Below are 27,470 nucleotides of genomic sequence, written 5' to 3'. Positions count from 1 at the left end.
TATGTTTGACAGGAAAAGCCCTTCACTGTCACTATCAACCACATGACTGTGTTTTTTTATTTCTTTTCCTGAAAATAATGAGATCTGCACAGAGATATTGACCCAGAAATGCCCCTGCTGAGGTTTTGGCAGATTATACAAAGGATTTCTCCAATGCTGAATTGTTCTGACCTGTTTTTATTTACTTTGAGAATAAGTCTACCCAGATTGTGCCATGTGCACCAGAAAGCTTTGCTGATAGGCTTCACTGCATTAGCCTGAGGCTCAGAGTAGGACTCTGTAGTCTAAAGACCATCAAAACTGCACCCTCCTTTTTTGAGAGTGATTAATGTGATGCCACTGGGCTGAAAATGACTGGAAGTAGTGGTAGAATTACATTACAATGGAAGGACTATCCATTTGTGCCTGTTACCTTCAGTGGGAGTGACAACTCCTCTTTAAAAGATCTAGTTTCTTCCTACTGAGTCCTTCTTTCCCTCCATGTGAGGCATTGATGGGGAGTCCATTCTTATTATGCCTGTATGAGAAAGGGTGAGAGGGTGATGTGTGATGGACTGTGCTGTATGGGACACAAATCTACCTTGAAACTTCTTTTGGTGACAAACAAAAAGAAAGATGGAGTGGAGTTTTTTCAGAGAGAGATTTGATTTTGAGGAAAGCCCTACAACAGTTATGAGTTACTTTGAAGTGACCCATGGTGGAGGCATGCCAAACCCACTTCCCTCTTTCACAAATAAGTTCTCCAGACAGAGGGCCTAGTTTATAGTTTGGCGGTGGGTTACTCCATCACAACGGGAACGGGTATCCCGTCCGTCGAAATATAAATCCCATAGGATATAATGGGATTAATATTTCAGTGGACGGGATATTTGACACCATTGTGATGGAGTAACCCGTCCGCCAAACTCTAAATCAGTCCCAGCGTTATGTAAAAGCACAGTAGGAAATGCCTCCCCCCTTTTGTGCCACTGATCTCATCCCTTGGCAAAACCCATCCAACTCCTCCTCTCTTTCCTACCGAATCTGGAGATTAAAAGTCGATGGCTAGTGGTGTCAAAGGTACTACTTCCCCTGAAATAAGACATAGCCCAAAACCGAGCATGGCACTGGAATTTACAGTTATGTCTGCCAGACAGATTTAAATACTCAGCAGAATGCCCAATCAATTGTCCCAGGCTACAAGGCCACAATAATCTATGAGCTCCAGAGCAGGAGTGTGGGCCTGCCATTCTCATTGACAAGTCTGGGACAGGCGTCGGTGCTCTTGAACTCTGCTATAAGTGTTGCTTGTGATATGTGAACTGCCATGGAATGGAGGTACCAGGAGGCGTCACTATAGGAGAGCTACCCATAAAACAAAGACCCCACAACCCAGCAACTTGTGGTGAAGAGTAAGCTGTGCAGAGGAATTCAAACTTTCTCCGACATCAACATTTGAAGCCTGTGGAATGATTGTCACTACAAGGAACTGTGATGTGCCCCATCCTTGAAGCCACGATGTATGTTCCCTTGGTTAACCCCAATTATACGTATAGCTTGCTTAGACCTTGCTTCCTGGCTGGAGAGAGTGAGAGAAGTTGCTGATGCTCTTCTGCCCCAGATTCTGCATCCTAATTTCCAAAGCTGTTGCATAGTTAAATGCAATTAAAGCTCAACTTTATAGACATCTCTCTGTGGTGTATGGCAAACTGCATTCCCTTCAGTTCTTTAAGTTTCCAGAGTGCAAAAGATCCTTGGTACCAGGCTCTTAGATATTGACGCCAAACTGTTTAATATCAACGGAACAATAACGTGAGATGGGTGGGCTCTTCCTTTTGTGTGTGTGTGGGCAGGGGTTGGGCTCAAGAAAAGGAACAAGGATCACAAGCGAGCGGTGTGAGTTTGAAGTACTTAAGAGGAGGCTGTTATAAGCATAAACCTGCTCTCTCAGTGCACCTTATTGTTGAAAGCTTCTGTGTTGTCCAGTGAAATCACCCTGCAGGTCTGATGTACATGTGCGCGCTCTGGCGAGCAAGATTGCAAGCATGTTCCACAGAGGACGACTGTGCCGACTATGATGAGCTCCTTAGCTATCAGTACGAAAGAAATACTTTAATGGAACAGTAACATACATAACATATTTAGCAAGGTCATCTTTTGGTTGAAAATCATTCCACCAAGTGATGGGTTAGTAGTAAGTAACTGAGCCTACGGCTAAGCCTGTAAGGTGATTTTCATTATTGTGAAGAACCAATGTGATCAACCCACATTACTTATCGTTTCCAATGTGTATGCTGATAATTTTACATCTGTAGTGTTTAGCTGATTATAGAATCAAGTAATACGCTTTTAATGCAAAGTGCTGGTGCACATTAATTTGTTAAGTGTTATTATGTTGTGCGGAACCCAAAGCCTATAGCCCACACCACCTTCCTTAGTAATGCTTGGACTAGTCGAGAATTAAGTGCTAAAGGAGTGTTTTTGGTGCTAAATTTGGGATCCAAAAGAAGGTTGGCCCAGGACAGCAGAGGGAAAAGTCATCAGTTGTCATCAACTGAATCCCAGTAGCTCTGATTGCCCTGTGACCCTTGAACCAGTCCCTCCATAAGCCTTCGTGCCTACAACCATGTGAAGTTTTGCTATAACCACTAATTATGAGTCTGATTTCGATCGCTTGGCTATAAATCATTTTGTGATGAAGGACCTTGAAATATTTTATGTTTTTGGCCATCAGCTAGCTTTGTGCGCCTCATACTTAAAAGCACTTACAGGACCATGCACATTTTGCAGCATATTGATTCTTCAAGTAGACGACCTCTGAAAGGAGGGCTGTTGAGCATTGTTTGTTTTCTGTTGTAGCATGACACCTAGGATACAACAGCAAAACTGTTGACCCCTTCACTAGGAAACATCCCTTATTTCGGTGTATTGTGCAAAGTAAAAAATAACACCAACCATAAGAAATCACTAGTTATCAGCCAGAAGCATGTAACCCCCGGGATTAAATATTTAAGGCACACCTACCTCTGCAACTCTCCGGGGGTATTTCCATTGTCTGCATCTCCATAGCTCAGTGTATGTTTTGGTATACTTTTTGTGATCACCTTTGTGGTGAGTGGAATTATTAGAACAGTAAAATAAGGAATTTGTCCGGCTATCTCGTGAACGCCGAATTTGTAGTACAATAGCACTGAATGGTGCATCTGTTCATAAATGTACTGACGTATATTAGGGATTTCTTAATAATTATGTAAAAAAGAGGTATGTGTACTGAGGGAGCTGTCAGTTTGAGATGCAGCATGGTAACTTGTTTAACTAGAGATTTTGCATAACTAACTGCAGAATCCTCTCTGCTCTAAAGTAAAAAATTAAAGACATGGCCATCTATTCAAGATGTGTTTCAAAGAAAATGTATTAATATTATTATTATTCGTATCATTAATAATGTCAATAATAATGCTAACAATATTTTTGCTACTGTTCCTGATATTTTTGTCCAGTAGAAGGTATGTTAGTACTAAATTTCAGTTTCCACATTATGAGTTTCTTAAGTGATATAAAAGGGGAGTGTGCGCGCACAAACACATGCAAGAGTGGTAAATGAAAGCAATACGTTCTCCCTTTAAGTAATGCGAAATTTGTCCTTAGAATTTTTTTAGGTTGAGCAATGGGGCGCAAACGCTGCTTTTCCAACGTGTTGTTATGTATCTAGGCTTTTAACAACGCCCACCTCACGCCCATCAGTATCATTCATTCATGAGATTGCCCTTCAGAAATCCATTGTTAGCATTGGTAAGTGCTTTAAGTTTGTCCCTCCTTGAGAGGTTTTGTTATTGCCTTGGCCATCGCCCCTCTTACATGGCTAATTGCACTTTTGCCGATATGTTTAAATGCGAGCAAACTTCTTTTTCTTTTTTGTCTCTCTCCGTGTTCGTGCTCATGGCGGCCACGGTGCTGTGAATCGACTTGCTTATGTCAAACTGTTTTACTTTTCATTTTCAATTTATGTGGCAAGAAAAGTCCTGTTTGGAGTTTACAACGCTAATAACCGTAATTCAAGCAAATGCGAGACCCACTGCATTGCAAATGCTTGTTTCAAAGTACTGTGGTTTATTTTTAAGACTATTGGAATAAAACGAAAATCCAGATTTGTCTAACAAAAAACCCTATATACTGTGGTTAATACCGCAATATATGTGATTGGCTGCTGCTTAAAATCTCTTCTAGTCGAGAGGCAACATAAGCACCCAGAGCCTGGAATTTGAGACATGCTTTCCTTCGCTGTTTCCTTGGCTCGGAGCTGCAGGGGCTCTGGAAAGGGGAAAACTCCAGCTGCAGCCCATGTGCTCAGATGGTAAACATATTCGTAATGACTTGTTTTTGATGAAGGAGGCTTTTCCTTTCTGAGGCTCGAATGAGCCTGTCAGCAACAGGTTAATGGGGAAACGTGACTGAAGATAGAGGGACTTTTATTTTCCTCGAAAGAACACTTAGTTAAGCCCATATCATTTACAAGGGAAAGTTACCCTAAAGCCCTGTCCAAGGTGCAGCTTTCAATTCTAGAGTATAGCTATTGATATAATGAGCTACCATAATGGAGCCAGATGGGCACAGTGAGCGGCACATCTGATCATACGGGCGTCTCAGGGAGAACGCGGTGTGTCACCGAACGCATTTGGTTCTCAGAACGTACTTATTGAAGCTGAAAGATAACACGTGGTAGTTGGCCCCAATTTGGGCTCCGTTTCTAGTGAGGATCCAGACCAAAGCACAATAACAGACCCTTGGAAGCTTATCCAACCTTTGAGTCAAAAAAGGAAAACCCTTACTCTTGACTACCATAAGCAGAACACCCCGACCACTCTGTAGACCCACTTCAGCAATTTAATTATCATTCCTACAAGGAATTCTCAGCAGAGTTTTCAGTGGATAGAAAAGTATGGGAACTAAGATGAGTGGGAGTGGGAGGGGGAAGGTGAATTTGTGGTTGAGGCAACAAGAAGTATGGGAATTGTTCATGTAAAATAGAAAAGATTGGGAACGTCGTTCCCAAAGTATTCTTCCTGCTTCGGCCACTGATTCTTAGTAAACATATTGTTCGTAGACACTTCAACCATATTCCTTGGGAGCCCTTGGGGCCACCTTATAGTTTTCAGTAAGATCAAGGCATATATTTATGGAAGGTTAAGAGTTGCCTTAGCACCATTTTATTTGGCCCAAAAGTGGCACTAACTTAACCCCATATTCATTTTTTGCCGCTAGACCCATCTAAGTCAAAATACTGGAGTTAGCGTCATTTCTAGGAAGCACCAACTCAGCTTGCGTCAATGAGATGCAAGGTAGGCGTTCCCTTCCTAAAAATGACACTAGCTTCCCCAGCCTCCCCAGAACCATATTTAACTCCTGATGCAGAAACGACGCACAACTGGGAGTGGGCTTAAATAATGGTGCTATGCCAGTTTAGCACCACTATTTAACGCCTGGTCAAACAGGTGTTAGAGTGCAGGTGGAAACACCATAGAATGGGAACAAAGATGCCCACATCAAGCCCCAGCAACATCACCCCCCACACCACAGGGAGCCTATCCCAGGTAAGTGTTTTTGTATGTGTGTGGGAGGCCCCCTGCCTGGAACTGGGTATGTAGGGCTTGCCCAGATGACACAGGTCCCATGTGGTGGGCATTGGAGGACTCCTGCCTATACTTAGAAAGGAGTCGTTTTTTGGTTGCTTGTGCATCAAAAAATGACACTAGGCTGACTAGCGGCAAATATATCTGCTGCTAACCAGCCTAACGTAATTCCTGACCCACTAGCTCCATTTCCCCTAACGCCATCCCTCACTGGCGAGCTTTTTTTTTTGAGACACTGGCCATTCCTTAGCACCATTGTGTGCCCTTTTATAAACATGGCTCATGGATGACGTTAGGCTATGGCATTAGCCGGCGTTAAAAAAATGATGTACAACTGCGGCATTTTTGGTAAATACGGGCCTTAATGTATTTTGTCATAATGTGACCCACCTCTATTTTCGGTAAGTGAAGTTGTAAATCAACCTTAATTTCTGGCCCCACCATCCGCTTTTTTTGTTGTCCCGTTCCTGGGGAATCTTTTTTTTAATTGTAATAAAAACAGAGCATCAGAAAAAAATGTCGCCCTTCGAGTGCCTTATTTAATGGTAACATCATATGTTTCTCTTTACCATGTTGTCTTTGATCACCCTCAGGTCTTTTTTCTGTCTTGTATTAAATCAGTCCATTGTGTGTGTGAGCAATTTTGCAATTTTTCGGCCTGAAATTTCCACCATCGCCTCTCTAAAGAAAACATGTGCTATAGGTCTGTTAATTTTCCAAATGCACCCCTATTTCAACATAACATGAATGCATCCTACTTTGTATTTTCTTTTTATAATTCAAAAAATTATATTTTTATCCATCGCGTTTTCACTGTTGATTCTTGCCTGTAAAATGAACCCGCCCAGGAATTAATACCCCTTTAATCGTTTTTAATAAAGCTAAAAAAAAATTCTATAACGCATGCCCTAAATGTTCTAGGGCTATGGTTCATATAATGCTTCTTGTACTGAAAACATCATAATTTACACGTTTACAAGTGGAAGGGACTTTTTAACCCAGGCTGTTCTCTTTACTGTTTCTTTTCACCCGAAAGGTTTTTAAGATTTTGTTTTTGGGCAGTTGGTTATGACTTGCTTGCACTGCTGGTCCTCTGAATCTGGTACCTGGCCCCTCCTCGGCTCTATTCTCTGCCCTCTTCTTGTGAATAGTGTTATGCTTAGACAGTACTAGAAAAAATGTTGAATGTAGATGTAATGAGAGCATCAGTGCACGTTCTTTGAAATGCCTGGACACTAAACTTTTCTGTGGGTTCCTGACCAATTTGCTGAACATTTTGCACCATATTAGAACTGAAGTCGTGGGACCATCCCATTTCTTCATGATCAGTTATTTTGTATTTATTTTATTTTGCACAGTCCTTGGTGCAACAGGAAGCGGTTGGATGAGCTGCCACATTCATCTAAGGCTGTAAAGAAAAACCCCACTACCTTTGAAGAAGAAACAGTTATTCGTAGCATGAAAAATCTTTGATCTTAATGCCTGTAATATAGACAGTTACCAGCCCATCTCTTTCCTACAGACAGCATCTAAACGTCCTTAAAACATGCAGATACCCCGGAGGGGTTTTACCTCGAAATGCTTGACTGCAGCAGTCACAGCTGTTCTTTTTAAGATACATAAAATAACTTTTTTTAAATTAGAAATGTGTAGAAGAATTAAATAATACATAGGGCACATGCCGTTTTTTGGCGACACCTGGCAGACGGGACTACTGGGCCTTAACTGTGATGGTTGAAGCTGGTTGTCACTGGTGTCCTGGGACTCATTATACTATGGCTCTGCAAACTGGGTCAAATACAACTCTTTCTGCACTTGACTCACAGAGGAGTGAAAGTGCACAGTCACAGGTTTCAGGGAGAGCTGTGTGTGGAGGGCATAAGCTTGGAACTCGACATTCAAGCGACAGATATAATAACTTATTTGTCCACCAAGTGTTTGTCTTGTTAGAAAAACAACAGTACAAAGTACTACACATATCAATGTAGTATACAGGGCACTGATTCTGGTGCCGATTCTCCCTTGTGGTGCTACACCTTCTGATTCCTCCCATGCTATGTCCCACCCAGGGGACCATTGATAAGTTGTCCCTCAAGCAATTCTGGAACAAGCATGAAGCAGTCTCGGTGCAGATTCTTGTGCCTCATTACTCAAATGTTCAATCAATTCATGCATTCCACGTATTCTTACCCCTGTAGGGGTTGTAGGAAGGAAGTTAGGGCTAGACGTACGAAGCATTTTTGATGTCGTAAATGGCCTGATTTGTAGAATCAGGCTATTTGTGACCACAAAAATGCTTTTTAGCATATACAGAGCCCAAATCATGATTCAGTAACTTGTTACCGAATCGCAGTTTGTGTTTTGCTATTTGCTGTTTGGAAAGGGTGTGTTGAGGACATCCCTTCCTAATACCAAATCGGAATGGGATGTACTAATGTTTTGAGACTAAAATGCAGATGCAAAACATTCACACTTTACCACCAACATAAAGTTGGTGGTAACCCATTTGCAAATGTAAGGGGGTCCCAAAAGGAGCCCTTTCCTTTTGAGAATGGTTGTGAAAATATTTTTAAGAGCAGCGGTCAAAGTCAATAGGTTGCGGCAATTTGAGAGCTATTGAATTTGTCAATATCCTTTACCCCTGTGTTATGAAGTGGAGTTAATGTATGTGGTGTGGTTTGGAATTTTGTGGGTTGGATTGGAATTGTTTATTGTGGAATTGTGTAACATGGAATTGTGTGGTGTTGAGTGGAGTTATGTGTAGTGAAATTATGTGATTAGTAATTATGTGGCATAGCGTGTACTGGAATTTTGTGGAGAGGAATTGTATGTCATGGAGTGTAATTATGTGAAGTGGTATTGTGTGTTGTGGAGTGTCATGTAGTGTAGTGGGATTGTGTGGCATTGAATTTTCTAGGATGATGTTGAATTATATGTTGTGGATTGAATATATATGGTGTGTAGAGGAATTGTGGAGTAGAATTATGTTGTTTGATGTGGAATTCTGTGGTGTGAAATGGAATTCTGTGGATTTGATTTGTGTGACATGGAGCTGTGTGGTGTTGAGTAAAATTATGTTGAGCAGAATTATGTGGCATGGAGTGGAGTGTATTCATGTGGATTGCTGTTATGTGGCATAGAGTGGATATATGTGAGGTATATTTATGTGGTGTTGAGTAGAGTGTAATTAGGTGGAGTTGAATTATGTGGTGTTGAGTGGTATTATATTGTGTGTAAATATGTTGCATGGTGTGGAATTGTGTGGCAGTGAATTGTGTGGCGTGGAATTGTGTGGCGATATTTGGAATTGTGTGGCAATGTGTGGAGTGGAATTATGTGGCATAGTGTGGATGGAATTATGTGGAGGTTAATTATGTGCCATGGTGTGGTAAAATGTGGTGTGGAAGTATGTTGCAATGTTGCGCTTTGCAGAGTATAAGTATGTATTTTGGAGCTGAGTGGATGTATGTGGAGTGTACATATGTGGTGTGTAGTGTAATTATGCAGGTTGGAGTTGAATTATGTGTAGTGGAATGATCTGGAGTGGAATTGTGTTGTGTGACGTGTAATTATATGGTTTGGAATTGAGTGTAATTCTGTTTCGTGGAGTGGTATTATGTGAACTGGAATTATGTGGCATAGAGTGTAGTGGACAATGTGGAGTTTAATTTATTGGACTGTGATTATGTGACATGAAGTGAAATGATGTGGAGTAGAAATGTGTGTAATGAAATTGCGTGGCGTGGAATGAAGAGATGTTTAAAGGTTCTCAGTGTAGTGGAATTATGTGCCATGGATTTGTGTGTTGTGGTAGCTCTTTCCAAGTGCAATCTGTTCTAGGAACAAGGACCCATAGGCTTCAACAAACATAGGGCATTTGCTATATAAGTGACTGTTATCCTTTGGAGCCTTGTACTACTAACATTTTGCTCTGAATAATTGATCGCCTTGTATATAAAATGAGGAGAAGGATTCCTTTAAAAAAAGAACCTTAAGCTGATAAATATAAACCATTCTTCAGTTAAGAGGAGTCAATTTGAACATAGGCCTGCTTGTTACGGCATCACACACAGAGGGCTTAACAACAATGCAACAAATGCATTCAGTCCAGGGAGGGCAAGCATGCAATTCAAAATGAGATACTCTCCAGTTGCACTTCGGGGTGACTCAAACTTGCACACAAGTGTTTTATCGCTGAAGTTTTCCTTCATTGTTAGGAGACATTTGTTTTTTTGCATATTAATTATTTTCAACTCTTTATGATAGCTAAGAGTCCCATAAAGGGGGATGAACAATGACGTACTGAGCTCAAGCTGCGAAACAGGAGGAGACAAACGGAAAGCCCAGCCATTGGGGACAATTTTGGGAGGAATTCCAAGCTCAATAGGAGAAAGAAAACATCTCTCTTTTTCCGCAGATCATGCAAGCTGCCAACATCAGTTTTGCCAACAGAGGCCAGGTTTGCTATGTGAAATCAGCAACCAAGTTGGTACACACACCCTGGTCTACTCCATGGCCTAAATCATAATGTGTTAAGTAACAGCCACTTGTGGCAAGATCGCAGACAACCTCCCTTTCTTAAAAAATTTGAAAATTTGAATGCACCGCAAATGTGGTGAAATAAGAACAAGATTTACAGGCCTGTTTACAAAAACAAAATAGAGCTTGGAGCGAGTGAAAACACAACCAATCATGTGAAGTGCTCTTGAACAAAGAAAAAAGTAGTTCCTAAAATAGTTTCTAAAATGGAAACAGTGAATGAATAGTAGGAATTGGTCCATGCTATCAGAAGAGGCATGACACATGTATGTCATGGATAAATGAGGGCAAAGAATACGAGAGCGACAATGGAGCCAGCAAATGGGAAGCCATTGGGCAGACTGAAGCCTACAAAGTACATACCACATGTTTCTTTGAGACAGTGCATGCGCTGTCTAGCCAAGACCTAAAAATGAAAGTTCAAAGTTTAATTCTTTTCTTTTTAAATGCATTCTGTTTTCCTTTAAGGAAAAGGACTGTGTTTAAAGAAAAAAAGATTGCTGTATTTAAAAGCACTCACAGACATGGTAGTCTTATGGCACCAGCAAGTCACCATCTCTGTGATGGCTGCGATTCCTAATGGCTCACAAATTGCGAACTACTTCATTATTATTCATGAGGTAAATCTATTTGAAACCCACTAGGAATTGCGTACATTGGCAATAGCGATTTCCTAATTGTGATTCACAGGAAATTGCAGTTAGGAACTTCCTATTCCTTCTCTTCATACATGCTGCATGCAAAAAAGCTTTTTTGTGGTCGCAAACAGTTTGATTCTGCGAATTGGGCCATTTGTAACCTCAAAAGTGCTTTGGACATCTAGCCTTAAGTCTCTTGTACACGTCTATTGGTCCACTACTATACTTAATAAACAAATGTGCCTGATGTTGCAGGGAACATGCCAATGGAATTTTCCTCAAGACGAATATTTGACCTCCCTTTCACACAGCAGGCAGCAGAACCTAAACTTTATTGGTCGATATTAATTGTAATTAAAATGGAAACAAAGCAAAAAAGAGCATACCCAGGCCAGCTCTTAGTTAGCTCCTAGTAAGTGGCAGCTGTTCATAAATATTTTAACCCTTTTTATTATTTTGGTGCTTTTATGGGTGTGCACTAACTTACTGTTTCCTCTCTGGTCCACCATGGAATTCTGCCAATTGCTGTGGAGAGAGCCGCTTTGTTTTGTAATACTTACTTCCTGTTTGGGCGCAGGTTGGCAGACTAGCTGCTTGCTTCTGGACCGTTATAAAACACGAAGCACACGCAGACACGCAGCTCTTAGTTAGCTCTTAGTAAGTGGCAGTTCTTCATAAACTTTTAAGCCTTTTTATTATTTACTTACTGTTTGCTCTCTGGTTCACCACGGTATTCTGATGATTGCTGTGGAGAGAACCGCTTTGTTTTGTAACACTTCCTGTTTGGAGTGGGGGGTGGTATTGCTATTGTATTCAAGGACTCTATCAATGTATATCTAATTGACTCTTTTACAACTGATTGGGCAGAAATATGCCTTTTTAAATTTGAACTTTCAGCCAACAGCTGTGGACGTGGGGCTTTAATTTATCGACAGCCTGGCCCAGTCAGCAACTTGTGGAATTATTCGTCCCTCATGTTTTAGCTTCTTAACAGTTCGTTCTCCTGGGGAATTGTAACTACCATGGGGAAAATCTCCAAGATTTGGTGGTAGGTCAGCTCCTTTCTAATCTTGCTTCACTCAGCCCAGTTCAAAAAGTCTCTGGTCCTACTCACAATGCACCTGATTTTCTCTAATTCTACTCTTCTAACTTGTAATATCCCACATCAGTTGTTATGATCTGATCATGCGGCCGTTTTTTTTTCAAATCCCATTATTTCGTAAGCCGAGTAGGACCATACATACCAAAACTAGGTCATTCAACAATGGTCTAGAATCTCACCTTCGTCCTTCATGAAAGTCTATCAACCACCTAATTCAGAAAACGTGGTAGATATTGAGACAGGATTAGTTCAATTGAAAAAAATGCTTTAATGCTAATCTTCGATAAGTTAGCTCCTTTGAAATCTTGATCAATCAGACCACATTCTAATGGGCACTCACCTTGGTTTATCTCTGCATTGCAAGAAGAAAAAGCCTCCTGCAAAAAGTTGGAATGGCACTGGAGTCACTGCAAGGAACCAGAGAGCAAGGAATTGTTCCACTCAGCTCTGACAAATTACCATGGTAAGTTAAGAAAACTAGAAAAATATACTTAGCTAATAATTGCATCTCTGCCGGTAATAGCTAAAGAGCTATTTAAAGTTTTCAGTTCCTTTCCCAAACCGCTAGCATGTACTTGAAAGATTCAGGCCTCTCAAAACTACAGATTTTTGTTCCATCTGCTTTGCCTGTTGAGACAGGCTTTTCCGCTTCTTTCTTCTTCTGGCACTAATTATGAGTTGCCTGGATTATGGCCTGTTTGCTTCCATAAATGAGTCCTTGCTGACCAAGTAACAGGTGGTACAGATTACAGCTGTACGCCTTATATGTAACATGTCTGCAAGGACATCAACCACTCCTTTACTGTGTTCTCTTCACTGGCTACCAGTCCATAGAAGGATCACTTTCAAAATCTGTTGTATTACCTATAAAGCTCTCATTGGTAAGGGACCACACTAGTTATCTTCGAAGCTCTTTCCCTACTGTCCTAACAGAACTCTGTGATCTTGCGACAAAATGCTGTGTACTGATCCTAGAGTTAACAAGATCAGGATGGGAGGAAGATCCTTCTCATAGGTGGCCACTATATATTGGAATTCTCTCCCAACATCTCTTCGTCAGTGTTTTGATCACTCAAAACTATGTTGTTCTAATGGTACTGCTGCTGTCTATCACCTTATAGCTACTAAGCTAACACGCTGAGATACCCCTTTTGAGTCATACTCGATATAAGCAATTTATAACATAACAGTCCTGTAAACTCCAGGAGACTGTTTTACAGAAATTCCCCAGGCGAGCAAGCGGCGTGTGTGCCCACTTTGTGCACCCCAGGGGCACTTTGGTATTACAGAAATCACTTTTCATCACGTACACCTCTGTAGGTTTTCTCTGCAAAATGTGAGGGCAAAATCAATGGGAAGTTCATTGTTTCTTCAAAACTTGAAATCCTGAATATCCCCATGCCCTAATGAGATATTGAGTATCCATCAATTGCACCAGTTGAACAGATTTCATGTTTTCTAGTTCATTGTTCCATAATTGCTGCTCTTTCTAATCATTCACATCTACATTGCTAATTTTTATAGGTCAAAAATTATAATGGTATCTTCAATGAAACAAGCACTTAAAAATTATGATGATATAGTCTTCTAGTACCTCGTTTAGGTTTTTTCCGACCATTTGTAGCCAAGTTTATAAACTGTAATCCTTGTACATCTAGTGCACCTCCTTACAGATCGATATTTCATAGCTCAATGCAGCATTGTGTTGCAGCTTTTCCACAAGCAATGACTGTTTACTATAAATGTATTTGTCTTGGAAGTGTGCCTTTTTAGCTGCAATCACTTGACGTTCAGAAGCTTCAGGCTTTGGCATCAGATTCACCATAAATGTTTTTCAAAGGTAAAAGTAATGTGCAAACCAAAGCTTCCTCTCATATCTTTTGTTCTTACATAATTCTCTTTTACTTAGGCATTCTTTTTGATTATGCATTGCCTTCGCCAGTCCATGGCACGGGGAAGTGGGGTTGCTAGATCAGGCAAGCACCAGTTGTGGCCTGTGCAAGTTCTGCCCAAAGCGTAGTTGAGACAAGAAAAACAATATAGAAATATTTATTGTATTCTTGCATTCCTATTTCTTAGAACTCACACAGAAATCATTTGTCAAAACTCCAAATGACACTTCATAGGGGACTAGGCTAGCATGGACTTTTGCAGAGGAGTTGGTTTTCTGTGATGTTGTATTTGTTGTACATCTACGCCGACAGTGGATAAATGTGCCCTTGTTAAGTGCATATTAGCTGCTCTGTGTTACAATATCTTTGCGGCTAAGGACTTTTGTCTAGCGTCCTTGTTTCCATAGTGAATGCTTGTGGATGTTGTGGCTATCCATAAAATACTATTTCTTATAGAAACCTCTATTATGCTTTCAGGTTCTGCCCTTGATCCTGTAGATTTTTTCCTACTTAGAGATGTCCTTTGTTCAATTTACAACAAGATGTTGATGAAAGAAACTAATGGAATCAACACAACATCCAGCATTCCCATGCCATGTTTGCTGTCAGTAGATTTGCATATACTTGATACTGACAGCTTTAAGACACAATATTGAATCCTCTTGTCGAGGATGTACCAACAGAAAATCTGTTAGCTTTTCCACAGTGGATGAACAAGACATTGTCTTTCCTCTACTTATCAGGAAACATACCCACATTCTAGTTACATCACCATCGCTACTTAAAATGTTCCAACCTGTTCCCTGATATCTAACACAGTGCAGCCTTGCATTAAATGGTCCTCCTTGCTCTGAATTACATCTTGCACAAGTGTAGACCTGGCTACCCTACAGAGCCTTAGATCTTTACCCATCGCAGTTCCCGACACCTTAGTGACAAAATAATTAACTTTTCCTTATTGTTCTGGCCAAACAAGCTAAAGGCTGCTGGGTGGCAACAGAAGTAGGCTACTTGTTTAAGAACCTTTTACATTGTTAGTCTATTTTATCCAGAGACTTGCACAAACAAATAATTTATGTTTCTGTGATTGAAGAAGAGCTCAAATCTTCAGGAAGCAAGTGTCATATTATTTTGTACCATCAGTGAATCCTTATAAGCAATAAATTGGGTTATCTTCAGAATCACCAAGGAATAAAATGCCCTTTCATGTTTCCTTTCCTCCACTGCCTTATACAAAACTATCAGTATTACCCAAAGGTTCACAATTGCAGTAGTTAATTTGGAGGTTCTTACTTTTTTATAGACCTCCAACACCTATAGTATCTAAAAGCAATTGCTTCCTTTGGGCAGCAAATGTTCTTGGGCCCACTACATGGTGCCTTTCTTTTTTGTGTGAATTTGCTAGACACCTATTCCTGCATTCCACTTCTTCCAGTTCATACAGCGTCCCCTAGAGGTCAATGCAATTATGCCAAAACGGGTGAACTTTTGTTGTTCCCCTCCTGCACTCATAGGTTACTTCTGGAAGTCCCCTCAAATCTGCCCTGCTTACTTCTCTGAAACTAAGATTGTCTGTCCAAATCATCTGGAAATGGTTCTTGTAGTTTTCTTTTTGATACCTGAGACTATACTTAAGTAATCATCTTAAAAATGTTTTACAATAGGGTGAATAGCTTTATGCATTGCAATATTAAACTATGGGATGCCTAATACAATAGTAAGACAATTTATAAAGTGACGTACAGAAAACATATTTTCTGTATGATACACTAGGTACCAGAAAAGCATAGAGCTTCAGTTCTCCTATCACACACTATTCCATTAATATTCCAGGGTGATATATGCACTCTTGTATATCTAATGTGCTGAATCCTTGGATCAGCAATTGTGGAACATTGGTATTTCTTTCTTCCTGCTTTAAAAATTGAAAAAAGAATAACTTTCCTCTTAGACTGGATCGTGCGTAGGGCAAAGGACTGGCCAACCTAACCAAGCCCCTGGCATTCTATTACTGAAACACATAGATAGTTTGACTAATTCACTTCGGTCTTTACCACAGTGCTGATAACCACACAAATACTTCTGCTTAGTACATCCCAGTGCTGTCCTGCACACCACTGTACTTCAAAGCACCATGCAAGCAAATATATTTTCAGCATCTTTGAATCTTTTTTGAAGGAGAATTTTGCATTCCCTTTGTTGATCTCCAAATGGAAGAAATAATAGCAGCATACTACTTTACCCAAATGTCTATTGTAGTGGCCCCTTTCAATTACTGTATCGAAACTCACCCATGGGTATTGTACTTCACTCTTGATCATCATACACTGAAAGCCAATGTACCTCAGCCTTAGCCTGCTACAGCCTCCTGTCCCAGAATATCCTGTACACAATGAGGTTCTAGGCCATGTTAACTTGTGTGTCACCTATCCTGTTCCAATGCATTTTATTATTAGAAATGGAATATGGGTAGGAGATCATAACCAGAGAAACTCTATTTGAAAGGTTGTGTAATGTTACCAAGAGCCGATCCATGACCTACAAATTCTACATGTCCCACATCTCACAAAATTGGGATCATTAGAATCCATGTCAGTAAATAAGTGCAAGAAAATATCTAGTGATCAGTAGTGTAACAAAGGCTTCCGCAGCCCCTGCGGTGCGGGGGTGGTGAGCTCCAGGAGGCCCTCTCAGCACAGTACACTGGCCCGAGAGTTCCCAAGTAAGCTTGGAGGGGTGCATCTCCTTGTTCTTAGCAGGGAAGCCCCCTCCAATTTTGTTACACCACTGCTAAAGATCAAATGTCACAACAAAAAGTGTGTTGCATGCACTGTTTGTCTTTTCTTGTGGCCAGTTATGACTAAGCATGGGACAATAGTGAAGCCCTTTTGTAAAACAGAACTGAACATATGGTATGGAATCTCTTTCCAGATTGTCTAGCTCCCCTCCTGGACTGGATTCCTGAGGCCCGAGGAAAAACATTTTTTGAGTTTGGTATCAAAAGTCTGTTTCCCTATGTACTTCCTCAAGAGACACTAAAGAGTTTAAACAACCTTAAAATGATTTTTCATATGGCGACCAGACCCATCAACAAGAGCAGTTTTTCATAGGCTGAGTTCTTTGGGTGTTTAGTGAATACGAACATTTTGTTCAGACGTCCTTAAAAGAAGTGGCGGACGGTAATTTTAGGAGGTAGGGGGCGGGCAGCACACTCACACTCATTCACACATGCATGCACATCCACTTAAAACACCCATCAACATTCAAACATACATGCACGCACCAAACATTGATTTAAAAAACACACACACACATACACACTTACCTTCAGCCTCGGAGGTCCCAGGAAGGTTGGGACTGCTGCCTTCTCTCACTGGCTGACCTGTGAGGGAAGGCAGCAGTCCCAACTTCGTCACAGAGTGGGATGGGGTCAGTGAGACTGTTGACCCCTCCCCACTCTGTGACGAAGTGTCACTGATTGACACTCGCCCCTGGGTGTTTCAGGGCTTAAGCCTGAACTGCCCAGGTCAACGTCAATGGATGACTCTTCCCCTCGTCACCGAGGGGAAGGGCCTCAAGGCACATTTGCTGAGCTGAGGAGGTCAAGCCTATAGGAGCTGTGACCGCTTCAGCCCAGCAAAGTTCAGCTCCGACAACCAGGAGTTGGCGCAAATTGCGCATGTCTCACTCCTGGCTGCCTGATCTGAACATGAAGAGTGTCTGTCAGGCTGACCTTTGCTCAGCCTTACAGGCACTCTTCATGAGGGGCAAAAGGTGGTGGGGGGTGGCCTCTCCGCCTTGAAGGACGGGTTGCGGCTGCTTAAAAGAAGATTTTGCTTGAACTATAGAGACTAAGCGAATGTTAGGACTATTTTATCAACTAGTGCAGTGGTTCCCAACCTGTGGGCCGGGGACCCCTGGGGGTCTGCGAAGCCTCCTCAGGGGGTCCGCGACTGCCTAAAAAATGTAATAATATTACGTCCCAGCTATCAGTAATGACTCAGTGGGGGGTCCCCGTGTTCCAATAATGATTCGGTGGGGATCCCCGGGCTCTGGTATTGATAAAATGGGGGTCCACAGAAGTCAAAAGGTTGGGAACCACTGAACTAGTGTAATAGTCTTCCAAATCCAACTTCAGGGTACCACCAAAAGCAAAAGGGATAAGTAATCTAATTCATGTTTTGATCCTTGTGAGTGTATCCTTGGCTGGTTTTGTAATGGGCACTATGTAGGCATACAGATTGCCAATATTTACACCTAGTACTTTAATCATTTCAGCTAATAAAGTGTTACCAAATGTGTCATCCACGTGGTCTGCCTATGAAGCCTCCACTCTATTTTGGGGGTGATAACGCATCTGTTCCCTCCCGGTAATGGCATGTACCCTGGACAGGAATACATCTCTTACATTCCCAAAGTAATTCAACGATGTAAACATGGAAATGTGTTGGAAATGAGTTGAACACTCACATAGTTATTGCTCCATGGGTATTACAAATGTTTTGCAAGGCATTTCCTATATATATCTTGCGTTATTAAGGCCCAGAGGTAACCGGTGTGCCACTGTGCCCCAGTTTTCACAGTTTTCATAGGCAGTGTGCAAGATAGACAGTTAAATGGACAACATGCATATTTAATATTGAAGAGGATCAAAACAAAAATGTAAAATTCGACAACGTTCCTAACCTTCTGCATGCATGCTACATTCATTGTGCACAAATAGGATCATAACAACAGGTGTAAGGTAGCAATGGTACTACATAACCTGCTCTTGTTTACATAATTTATGGCATGTGTAATTTTCTAATACGGGGATAGTAATATTTTCTACTCAATCAGTAATATTTATTATCATGTCTTTACTACATATACTAGAACGTACACGTGTTTTTGACAATAAGCCTATATGTTTAATGCGTTCATTTGTATGTGGAACCCATATCATTCTGCCAAGAAGATCAGCGGCCTTGAGCTTTTACTAAATGTGATAGACTGGTCTTTTGTTTAGTCAGAACTTCTGATATAAATGGGTGGGACAATAAGTGCACATGTAATAGAAGCTTGTTTTTGATTTTTAACATAATGTTTTGTGTGTGATACCAAGAGGGACCCAGCACTTTTTGTCAACGTGATGCGCATTTTTCACCAGGTTTCAAAGAGTGCATCAAGTTGTTCTGTCTTTGCGTACAAACACTGCGCACTGATACTGTAAAACGCGGAGTGATGGCACCTTCCTACCAACACTCTTATAAAGTAGCACACAATTTAGGGCGTCCCTATTGTACAATAAGCGGTTTTTGTCATAATATTGGCATGATAGTGTGTTTCCTTGGCATTTGCCTCAATAGTTACAGTATATAATACTTATTGTCTTGTGGAAGGTTCCTTGCTCATCCAGCCTTTTTCAAAACTACATGCATTCTGTACTGGGCATTACCACCAGTCCTGGGTGAAACTGTAATTATGCTGGCGTAAGTCACAGAATTTTGTGAATTTCGCATTGCACTTCTTACGCAAAATGTCTGAAACTATGCCATTCTGCTATGTTGTGTAATTACAGTACTCACAGCAAACATTTATGGAATGTGCTTTTTCGGTAAAAATATTTACTGCAAATGCATGTGAAAAATAAAAATGGGTAAAATACAATTTGTTGAGAGGAGCTTCCGAGCAACACTTATGCCATCTCCAATGAGCAGCCAGGAAGGAAATAAACCATGCACAAAAGAACTTTCCCACCGGTAACATTAGTGTTTTGCTTTTCGCAGGAGAGACAGCAGGAAGACAGCAGGTGCCCACGACCCCACCAGCTTCGGAAAACAGCAGTGCTGCGCACAGCATTGGCAGCACACAGAGCACCCCTTGTTCCAGCAGCAGTAATGCCTAACCCGGGGGGTGGAAGCGGAGTTGCCGCGGAGGAAGGCACGGGCGCAGCATCAGTTTGCTGACATCTGTCTTTTGAAGCCAAAAGGACTCATCTGGTTCTTTAAAAGAGGTGACTTGATCTCAGTAAGAAAATGTTGCCTTTTCAGGATTGAAACCGTCCGTGGACCGCCCTGCCTCATGTAACCGCTACATGTGACAAAACTACTAATTATGCAGCTCTTCGACCTGCTAACAAGGTTCCTGGTTCACAATGTGAAATGTTAGCCAGTTTAAAAATGCTGCTTTGTCTGTACAGAAATAACAGAGTTGAAGTTGGTTTGAGCTTTTGTGGAGAGTGGAATTGACTGAAGCCCCTCGAACGCTTGGAATGAAACACATGGAGACTTCATACCATGTCCCTTTCGCTCGAGGTATCAAGGAAAAAGCATAAAGCTCACAACATGTTATTCAAGTACATTTAGCCACTACAAAGCAGACACGAGTGTTTGTGTTCCTTCTTGCTCACTGTTTGTGTATCTGCTTATGTTTCATAATGGATGCTACCTGTTTATCTAGTGTTGTGTATTATATGAGAGGTATGTTACAGCTCTTATGTACCAAAGCCACAACTATTTGTGCAATCGACCAAGCTGTCCACAAGTTAAATTTATCTGGACCCTGCGTCGCATAAGTTATATAAAATAAGATACACCTTCACCTAGCAGCGTGTAGGATATTGTCTCCTTACTGGTTTTGCCACATTGTTTTCTGCTAATCTGTGCCTCTATTATGTAGCCTTTGCACCCCTTAAAAAAAGGAGCAAATTAATTTTATACCAGTTTTTAATTTTTCATTCCAGAAAAATGAGTAAATAAATTTCATTCCAGTCAGTACTACATTACTCATTCTATACTAGGGAAACAAAGAGATTTAGGGACAGATTTATGCTGGCCTTGTGCCGTTCCAATGCCACATCAGCGTCACTTTTTTACGCTAATGTGGCGTTGGAAGGGAAAAACACCACGCCATATTTACAAAGTGGTGATTGCACCACTTTGTAACCCCTTGCGCCACATTATGCCTGCGCCATGGTATGCAAGCGGCAATTCTGGTGCTAGGGGGGCTGTAAAAATGGTGCATTTTTATCAGTGTTTTTTAACACCTGCTAATTGCAGGCGTTAAAAAGAGGCTCCCCTTGAGTACAATGGGCCTCTGGGTGCTTTGCAGGATTAGCGTCATAATTTTTACGCTAATCCTGCAAAGCGCCGGACTAGCGTAAAAATGTATGACTCTGGTCACCCTAACTACCGCCATGGTGCGCCATAGTTTAAAAACAACGCTACCATGGTCGCGTTAGGGGTTGCTAAGGGGTGCAGGAAAAGTGGCGCTGCACTAGATGCAGCACCACTTTTCTTTAATCTGCCATATGCAGTAAACCTACCTTCTCGGATCTGAAATGTGAGCAAAATGTGTTGACTTGTTTGTTGTACCTCAAATGGCAAAAGTGTCACAAAATATATTTGTGCAGTTTTTCTAACTACCATGGACAACTTTTTATGTATTAAGATGCGGAGTAAATTCAAAGCAAAGCTGGTTTGTTCATTTCCCTTTTACTGACTTAGCAAAATAGTGAAAAACATCCTTTATTCATTTTTTTAATACGGCTGTGTAATGTGGACAGCATCGAAATCAGTTTGTCACATTTCGCTTTATGTAAGGAGAAAAATGGTGGAAACTGACCTTGCTAGATTGTTATCCACCACTGTAAAGGTCACGTAGTAATTGCCTGTGATGTGCTAGGGTACCTGCTATTTTATATGCAGCCAATATTTGCTCAGACTTTGGTTCGGGATCTTTATGTGCAATGTATAGTTCAGTCCATTCCTTGCTCTCTGCCGAGTGCTAATATATAAAAAACATGATGAAGAGCAGGTTACTGAATGTTGGACACCGCCCAGAGTCAGCTACAAATTATTTCTGTATTAGAAAAATAATATGTTTCAAATTACATAGCTCTAATGTTACTAAAGGGCACCCCCTAGAGAGTTGGGCTGGGATATGTTGTAAAAATCTGTAAAGTGAATTAGGACATAGCATTGAAAGAAATTCTTCTTCACAATGTGTTACATAGAACATATTCGAATGCATCTATTTTACCCTTAAAATTAATTACAACTGTGTCAGATTTCACTTCTAAGATGTGAGTAATAGTAGTGTGATTGGTTGGGTATTTTAAGCCTGCCCACAGTCGGTGACATCATTGATCACTCATATGGTAATGAGGGTGTATCGGAGGGTCAGAGCTGAACAATCAAACTTACATTTATTCGGCTTAGAGTAGTGGTTCCCAACCTTTTGACTTCTGTTGAATCCCACTTTATCATTACTGGAACCCGGGGACCCCCAATGAATCATTATTGGAATCCCCCCCCTTACTGAGTCATTACTAAAAGCTGGGGACCTAATCTGTTAATATTAGTTAATTTTCTAAGCAGTCACGGACCCCTGAGGAGGCCTCTCGGGCGCGAGGTGTCCCCAGACCACAGGTTGGGAACCACTGGCTTAGAGAACTCAGTAGATATGGTCTAGAAATAGAACAGACCCTCGTTTAGCCCTGCACATATACTTTAACACAGTGTTTGCTGCATTTAAAATCACACTATAGCATCCAGATGTACCCACAAGATGATTGCAGCTGTCCTTTTTTCACTAATGACAGTAGTATTTAGAAATGTATGCTTTGATTAACAAGAAAAGGCATACTTTAATGCCAGTTCTTAAAATGGCACTTTCACCTGAAATATTAATCTAGACTGATATGGCCTATAGTGGTGAAAAACAGTAGTCGCATGGTTGTGTTTATGGAAATGTAAACTAGACTGTAATTGCATATGAAAAGAGTCTTCTTGAGGTGTCTGAGGAAAAACAAACTGTTATTTTGGAGACCTTTTGCATAATTCATGCCATCCTAAGTGGAAAGCAGGAGAATTTGAGGTAACAGATAATGTAACATTACAAAACCACTTGACAGCCAAAAAACTGAAAATAAAAGTCTCCATCTTCCCTAAGCAACACCCATCTGGTGACCCGATTGTGAGAGGTTTAACGACAAACCTTCATTATAAATAAGCTACCTGTCTGTCGCAAAATAATGAGCTTTGCCTAACCTTCAGCTGAATGTATTTGTATAATCCATTACCTTGTATAAAAATATTTTAAATGTCTTCAAAGAAGACTTACAGTCTTTACAGTACTCATAGCTATATTTTACTACATCAAGCCTCTGTATAAAGATGTATTTAAGTGTTTAAAAAAAATGTAAGTTACTCTATAAGACATTTTTATTTCAATTACTGTGAATGTAAGCATATTTCTATAATATGATTGTTTTATCCCTTTCCATTGCATGACGATGGTAATGTCCTGCTAATTACTGACAATGCCTACGTTTTGGATAGATTGGGATAAACATGTCTGTGTAAAAGAGCTAAATGTATATTTTTGAGAAGTGAATATTGTAATAGTAATGATTTCATCCTTAACAGAGTTATATGAAAAGATGAACCAAAAAGAAAACCTATGTATAAAAGCAAACAGTTCATATTTGCCGTCCACAATGTACATATGAACCATGTTGTTGAGTGAATGAGTGTTGTACACAATCATGATGGTTTCCTCCTCTAGCCTGTTAGTATGCCCAGTCCACAAATACAGTGGGTAGGGAATCTGTCATGTCTGATAATTTTGTGAATTGGGTCCAAAGTTTCTATATCTTGCTATACCTATGTGCAACACTCAATTGCCGTCCATCTATATTAATGCTTTAGAAACATAAATAGACTTATCTGCGGTTGTGAGTTGCAATGACAGGTTACATACCAAATCATTATAATTTATTAGAATGTCTTCAAATAAAACTTTTCCCCAAGCTGATTTTCTACTTTTTTTAAAAAGTGGAAGATTCACACATGACACTGGGGAATTACATTTCGCAAATTGCACAGTTTACACAATATGATAAAACCGTGATAATCGTGCAAATGCTTTTCCAATTCTTTTAGGTCAACATGTGGAATGAGATATTTCTAGAGCATTGTTTCATTTGGAGGCTGATCTGGGATGACACTGATACTCAAAATAGACCATTTAATCTACTTATAAGTAAAAGGAGTTTTTCAGACCAAACAATATTTGATCTAAACAATGCACTTAAGATTGCCTATTGTTAGATGTTATTTTTTTTGCTATTTTTCTTGGCACAGTTTTCAGTGATTACTCGTAGTAAGTGATTTGTAGTGATTCCCCAGACATTCTTCCAAATGTATTTTGGTCTCAAAACTGATAATTGAATTGCTTCACAGAGATTGTGGCACCTGACCATGCACTAGTCATAATCATTTGTTGTTCATTCAATGCTTTGATCTTTTGTAGTGAGACAATCCTAAGTGGGAAACAGCAGCTATTTCCTAGCACACTAGTGTGGTCACTGGAATCAAATCTTTTCTCACGTACCTTATGGTCAGGGGTTGGGCATCTTAGTGATGCTGCAGACACGGTTCACCTGCCGTTCCTGCAAGGAAAAATGGCTGTAGGTAGCTCTAACTGTGGCAATCACCAGGAGATCTCCAGCAACTCAAGGATGAACGTTCACTTCCTGGTGTCTAAAAAATGTGAATTAAAAAAATCTGAGTCCGATAGAGTTTAGTATTGAGAAACAAAATACAAGTGAGTGTGTCCCAAAAGAAAATACCTCTTCTTGACTTGTAATCCGTTGATAAAGTTTAGGTTGAATGATATGGAAAATCTGCATAATGATCTAAGTGAATTAAGGAAATCCTTATGTTAAGCAGTAGTTCTTCAGTACTATTACGCTTCTCCTGAGAACCATAATGTTGCCTTCATCATGACCTTCCATGGGTGCCTGTTACATAATGCATTTATTGCATAGTCTGAAATCAAAGTTCCTGAAAATCCTTAGACTCAGTTTTTTGACCAAGAAAATATACATTTTGCCATTCCTATAACTGATGTTGATAGGTCAGACTAAACCATGTAAAACAATGACTGTTACAAACATATTTACTAAAAATAGTGTTGTAGGTAATGTAATTCTGAGTGAAAAATGTTTTTTACAACATGGCAAAATAGAGGTTAACAATAGCCATTTTTGTATATTTAGATCATGCAAATCATTTTCAGAATGCTGCACAATGCATAATTAGAAAATAGTTTGCAGTCTCCTATGGGCATAAATTAATCTCTATATAGCTCTTTCAAGCTTTTAGTTGTTTTGAACTGTTAAAATGTTTTGAGCACGCATGTTGTTACTTAATCTTTGATTCTCAAAAGATCCATAATTTGTGTCTGAAGGCATATATTTTTTCATTGTTCACTGTTAATTAATCACCATATGTTAAGTGCATGGGCCTCACTCTCAACATTATTTTACCGAAGATGCTTCAATTTTAAAAACAAACCAATACCGTAGCAAAATAAATGCTACCATTTAATGTGAGCAATTAAATAATCTGTGCCTTAGTATTATAAACATCACTTATTATGTCTATGCACTGCACTATAATTTGCTCCTGGAGCTGGTTTCACAGGGAATTTCATAATTTCCACAAAAAGTAGTAATTCTAGCTCTACCATGTGGCCCGATTGTAAAGAAATCAATAACCAGTGTGAATTTGCCTGCTCAGTATGTACCTTCTGGTTTTGCTTTCATGTCTATGCTAAAGTAAACATACCATTTACTATCTCTATTTCCCTATCCAGGAAATACTGAGCTGTCTTCAGTGGGTAATACTGCATGATTTGCTCCAGTATACACTTTATAATCTTTATACATACTCCAACATGTGATCTTCACGGAGTACCTTATCAGGACATTGGCACTGTTATTTTCATAGCCAAAGATAATAAGAAAGTGTCTATATCATTTTCTGTTTCACTAAACATGGTGCTGACCTTTAGAGTACTTGGCCCAATCCTTCATATCTTCTTTTCTGTGCTCTACAGACACTTACGTTTCGGAACATTGTTATATTTTTATTTCTTTGCTTGTCACAAGACTTGTTCTCTTTGGTGTTTTCCAAAAGCACCATGATTTCCATAGGTTAGTTTCAAGTTACTAATATCTATTGCTTTTTCATATCATGCCCAGATTCCATCCCCAAAGCTTCTTAGATCAATAACTATATTTAGTTAGCTTATAATTAAAAAGAAATGGTGCACATTAAAGAAACAAATGATCAGTGACAACTCTTGTCATGGATCTCTGTCTTTTCTCAGCCCTTAATTCCTATATTGGCAGATGTGATGGTCTTAGAATTCTTTGTTAGTGGCCTACATCAGCACTAATCTCTTCCTCTGGAAGTTCATCCATATTTCAGCACTTGTAACCTACAGTGCTCAAATATGACAAAAGGAATTGTGACAGCAAACGTTATGTTCTGGATTCTAACTCATTGTGCCAACCATATTGAGCCTGGAGACCTTCATTAGACTTTTTGGGGATTATTCTGGGCATCCATTGCAAATGTTTGTGGACACTCAGAACACTGTGCCCTCCCCCATTTTAATCTTTCAGAAAAATGTAATGATTTTCACAACCAAGCCACATTTCTTTAATGAGTAATGGGCAACAAGTAGCTGTGACTTGCACCTTGGTTTTCATGCACTCATTGTGGAGAACAATATAGATTTCTAGAGTTCAAGATGAACCCTGGTGTTATGATTTCAGAGCTGTGGAGAAAAAAAGGCAATTGATGCTTACCCACCCAAGTGGGTTAGTGTGTACATGGGAAAGTCTTTGTATTGTGCTGCAGGCAGGCACAGAGTGGGACAGAACAACAAGGAACAACTGAAGTGGAAACTGTTAGAACAAGGTCAGCAGAGAGATTTATTGCAACATGAATCAAAGTCGAGTTATTTTTAGCTTTTTTATGAGAGTATTATATTCTCATGTTGGCTGTGTTTCAGCTGTGGAACATACATTTTTAGTGTGAGCATTTGTCTTTATCACTGTTACAGGTCTTACTAGGTTGTGTCTACAGACCTTTCATTGTAAATGCTGCATAATGCCGTGCCTTATAAAAAGCATCTTTAATTCTGTTAGAGATTTCACTGGCATCTTTGTATTCTCCTTAACGCCGGTGGTACTGGGTCTTATGAACTGAACCTAAGTATGTGCCTCTGCTGGATGAAAGCCCCAAAGATCAAACTTGTGTGTCTTCTGTCCGGGCTTGTGTGATGCCAATTGTGTGCATTTTCCACCTCGTTTCATAATTTAATGTGCCGAAATTCCCAGGATACATTGCCATTTGCTCATCATCAATATCCTAAATGTTTTGAACATCAATAAATTAAAACATACATACCATTGGATATGTTTTAACAACTTCCTCAATCTGAACGCCAGTTGGGTAATATATTTCTGCAGTGAGTGCTTCACACTCTTTTTGAACTGCAACCTTCTTTGGTGTCCTCCACCCACTTTGGGGAAACCGTGCTACTTGTAGAGCTATGAGGAGGTGAAGGAGCATCCTCAAAAGTGATCACTCAGGTTCCAGAGATGTTTCTTGGCATCTGATAATACAGAGGTTCCTACCTATCAATACCTCCTTTTAATCTGTACTTCCCATTTCACAATTAACATGTTGAAAACCTTCAAAGGCAGGCAGCATTTGGCATCAGTATTATCCTGGATTGTATATTTGCATTGATCATTCTGAGGCTCGTGTGGAACTTCTGAGGTCAGATCATTTGGAGCACAGGTGGAAGGGAATTTCTTAAACATAGTGCAGTGTATTTGATATGACCC

General features: G+C 40.2%; 1 protein-coding gene across 1 annotated transcript in view; it reads left to right on the top strand.

The window, feature by feature from the left end:
- The window catches only part of TGFBR3 (transforming growth factor beta receptor 3), a 399,166-nt gene extending 376,449 nt beyond the window's left edge, over positions 1–22,717 (top strand). The window contains exon 16 of the mRNA XM_069232346.1: positions 19,549–22,717. Coding sequence (XP_069088447.1) covers positions 19,549–19,667 — 119 coding nt within the window. The 3' untranslated portion in view covers positions 19,668–22,717. The remainder of the gene's footprint in view (positions 1–19,548) is intronic.
- Positions 22,718–27,470: the final 4,753 nt, after the last annotated feature.

Source organism: Pleurodeles waltl, chromosome 4_2 (assembly GCF_031143425.1).
Source record: "Pleurodeles waltl isolate 20211129_DDA chromosome 4_2, aPleWal1.hap1.20221129, whole genome shotgun sequence".
Classification (NCBI taxonomy): Eukaryota; Metazoa; Chordata; class Amphibia; order Caudata; family Salamandridae; genus Pleurodeles; species Pleurodeles waltl.
The sequence above is the reverse complement of the archived record's forward strand: the minus strand, read 5'-3'. Positions and strand labels throughout refer to the sequence as shown.